Source organism: Octodon degus, unplaced genomic scaffold, assembly GCF_000260255.1.
Source record: "Octodon degus isolate 3935 unplaced genomic scaffold, OctDeg1.0 scaffold00038, whole genome shotgun sequence".
In the NCBI taxonomy this organism is placed as follows: Eukaryota; Metazoa; Chordata; class Mammalia; order Rodentia; family Octodontidae; genus Octodon; species Octodon degus.
Window position 1 is genome coordinate 5118610 of NW_004524614.1, and position 2817 is coordinate 5121426.

A 2817-nucleotide genomic window follows, 5' to 3' on the forward strand; every position below is an offset into this window, starting at 1 on the left:
TTGAGGCCAATCTGAGCAAAATAAATAAATAAATAAAGTAAAAATTTTTAAAAAACCAGCCAGACATGTGATACCTGCCTATAATTGTAGCACTCTGGGAGCCTGAAGCAGGAAGAATCACAAGTTTGAGCCTAACTGGGAAATTTAGTGAGACCCCAAATAAAACAAATAAATAAAACTAAGTAAAACTACTGGGGATATTGTTCAGCATAAAGCTTCTGGGTTCAATCACATAATAAAGGAATAAATTGAAAAGTGAAAAGGGCTGGGAGTGCTGCTCCCCGGTAGAGTGTCCCAGCCCCAAGTACTCTAAGTACCTGCAGGGAAAAAAAAAAAATCTGATGAAAACTTAAGGTCTTTCCTACAAAAGACACACACATACAAAACGTCACGCACCACTTCAGCTAGCTCATGCTATAAATGTCCCGTCCATGTATGATCCCAAAATAAACATTTCTATGTAGAAAGTTTATTTCCATCCATAAAATATATCACTAAGTGGGTGAAAAAGTTACATATTATTTTAAAACATAGATTTTTAAAAATCATATTAGCTTCTTAGCAAAATGCTTTTGTTTTATGTATTTACAAGATTACACTATATTTAAGGTACACTTTTTCCCTCAAGCCAGCCTGAGAAGGCCTTTCCGTCCAGGTAGGGACACCAATAAGGCTACTTACTGGCTCTTCCCTCCGTGTGCAGGAGACGATTTAGTTTTACAAAAGTCCCTTTGAAAATAAGAGTAATTGCAGACAGCTTCTAGAGAAAAGTCCGGCAAAGCAGCAGCTGATAATATATTTTCTTTTAATGATGGAATTAATCTTGTTTTGGTAATCTACAGCCTGTGGAGGGTCTGCAGTGCGATGGAGTCCTTAAGACTAGTTTGTTCCTCTATGCATCTCCAACCTGAGCCTGTGGGGAGGGCAGCTCTGAATCCATCTCTCTGCCGAAAACTCGCCTGTTTTGGTAGATGGAAGGACGCTCTGCAACACTGCCATCCGCATTCTGGTACATCTGAAAATGGGAAGAGACCTCTTGTTAAGATTTACATGCTACGTGGTGAGTTATGTAAATGCAATGACTGGTTTACAGAGATGGCTAATTTTACTATGCACGAGTCTTAGAAAGTAGCCTACATATTACTGGGCAAAGCAACCTTAGTCCTTCCATTTGTAGAGAGAATCAAAGTCCAGAGTTTTCCTTCTTTTTATATCTGTGGGACAGTACTGAGCTGTCCTGAGCTTCGAGGACCATTATAGTGTCTATTTTTAGAGACAAATTCTACTCTTAAAGCATTACTCTAGAACTTCTAGAGCCACACAGAAAAGCCATAAAAGAGAAATACTACAAGAGAAATCTGCTCATTGTGGAATTAATATAGGGGACTGATGATCAAGTTTTACCTGGGAGTTCTATGGCCTTTGAAGTTTTTTTCCCAAAATGAAATTGGCTTTACTTTTTCTTGCCCAACGTGAAAGCTAATGAACTGAGAGGGAAGGAAGAAGGGCACTGAAAAAGTATTGCTTTTCTAGGGGCTGGGAAGATAGCTCAGTACAATAAGCACTTGCCTGGCAAGTGCAAAGGCCTGAGTTCAATCCCTGGTTCCACAAAAATAAAATAAAATAAAATAAAATAAAATAAATAGTAATATTTTTCTAAAAATAGTTCCTAGGCTATTACCTGATTCTCCAAAATAATATTGGGTAGCATCACCCACACCAGACCCCCAACACTAAATTCTCAAGTAGCTCTATCTTATGTAGCCAGGCTTCAAAAGCTCAAACGTAAACCTACTGATGGAAGAAAGTAGCAAATACTTGTTAATACTGAGCAACACTGACCTAGAATTGCACAGGGACTATGACAGGTCAAGACCAGACACTAGGTGGCTTCATTAGGCTAGGTTCTCCATTCTCCCCCAACTCTGCCCAATAGCCAGCCCTGGACTGCCACTGTTGACTGTACCTCAGTCTTATAGGGCACATGGTGGAATGCAGTCTTGGGGTGCTGTGTATGCCTGCACCCCATCAGGCTTCCACTGTACATGGACCATTCTATAATTCTGACCCTCATTGTTGCCCCAGAAGGCCTGCCCATTAGCATGGTAAGAAATACAGAACTCAATTTTCTCTACCGTTGGAACGACAGGGAGCAAGTCAACGCTAAATGAGAAGGTGTCACTATCTGAGCTGCCATACACATTCTTCACGTAGATACAGTCCACATCTGTGTAGCCTTTCTGGCTGTCAAAAGTGATGCGAACCTGAACCCTCTTCTCAAAGCTCACGTTTTTCACTTTAACGGTCCGGTCACTGTTCACTGTTAAAAAGAGCAGTTCTCCAGGCAGACAAAGTTCTTTTGAAAATTGTTTTGGAAACCCAAGTGATCAGTTGCAGGCTGAAGAAAATCTAAAATCAAGTTTTTCTCCTCCTGGAGTTTTAAGCCAGAGGCGGTATCGTTAAGATCCAAGAGATGGGGCCGGGGAGATGGCTCAGTGGAATAAGCGCTTCCCTGCCAAACGTAGGGACCTGAGTTCAAACCCCAGTTCCACCAAAAAAAAAAAAAAAAAAAGAATTTCACTTCGCAGTTTGAATCGCGGTGCGGCGAAGGAGTAGAGGTGGTCCTCGCTTTGTGTCCAACCGGCCTATTCACTGCCTGCGTGCTTGCGCCTCAGCGGAATTGGAAATGGCTGGCGGGAAGGCCGGGAAGGACTCCGGAAAGGCCAAGACAAAGGCGGTTTCCCGCTCGCAGAGGGCCGGCCTGCAGTTCCCCGTGGGCCGCATCCATCGACACCTGAAGTCCAGGACAACCAGCCA

The 2817-nt window shown here is 42.5% G+C and overlaps 1 protein-coding gene and 1 pseudogene across 1 annotated transcript in view; both read right to left on the reverse strand.

Moving 5' to 3' along the window:
• Window positions 1-556: 556 nt before the first annotated feature.
• The window catches only part of Flt3 (fms related tyrosine kinase 3), a 51075-nt gene continuing 48814 nt past the window's right edge, over window positions 557-2817 (reverse strand). Inside the window, exon 20 of the mRNA XM_023715053.1 lies at window positions 557-1015. Coding sequence (XP_023570821.1) covers window positions 893-1015 — 123 coding nt within the window. The 3' untranslated portion in view covers window positions 557-892. The remainder of the gene's footprint in view (window positions 1016-2817) is intronic.
• LOC101572786 overlaps window positions 1896-2817 on the reverse strand; it is a 1935-nt pseudogene continuing 1013 nt past the window's right edge.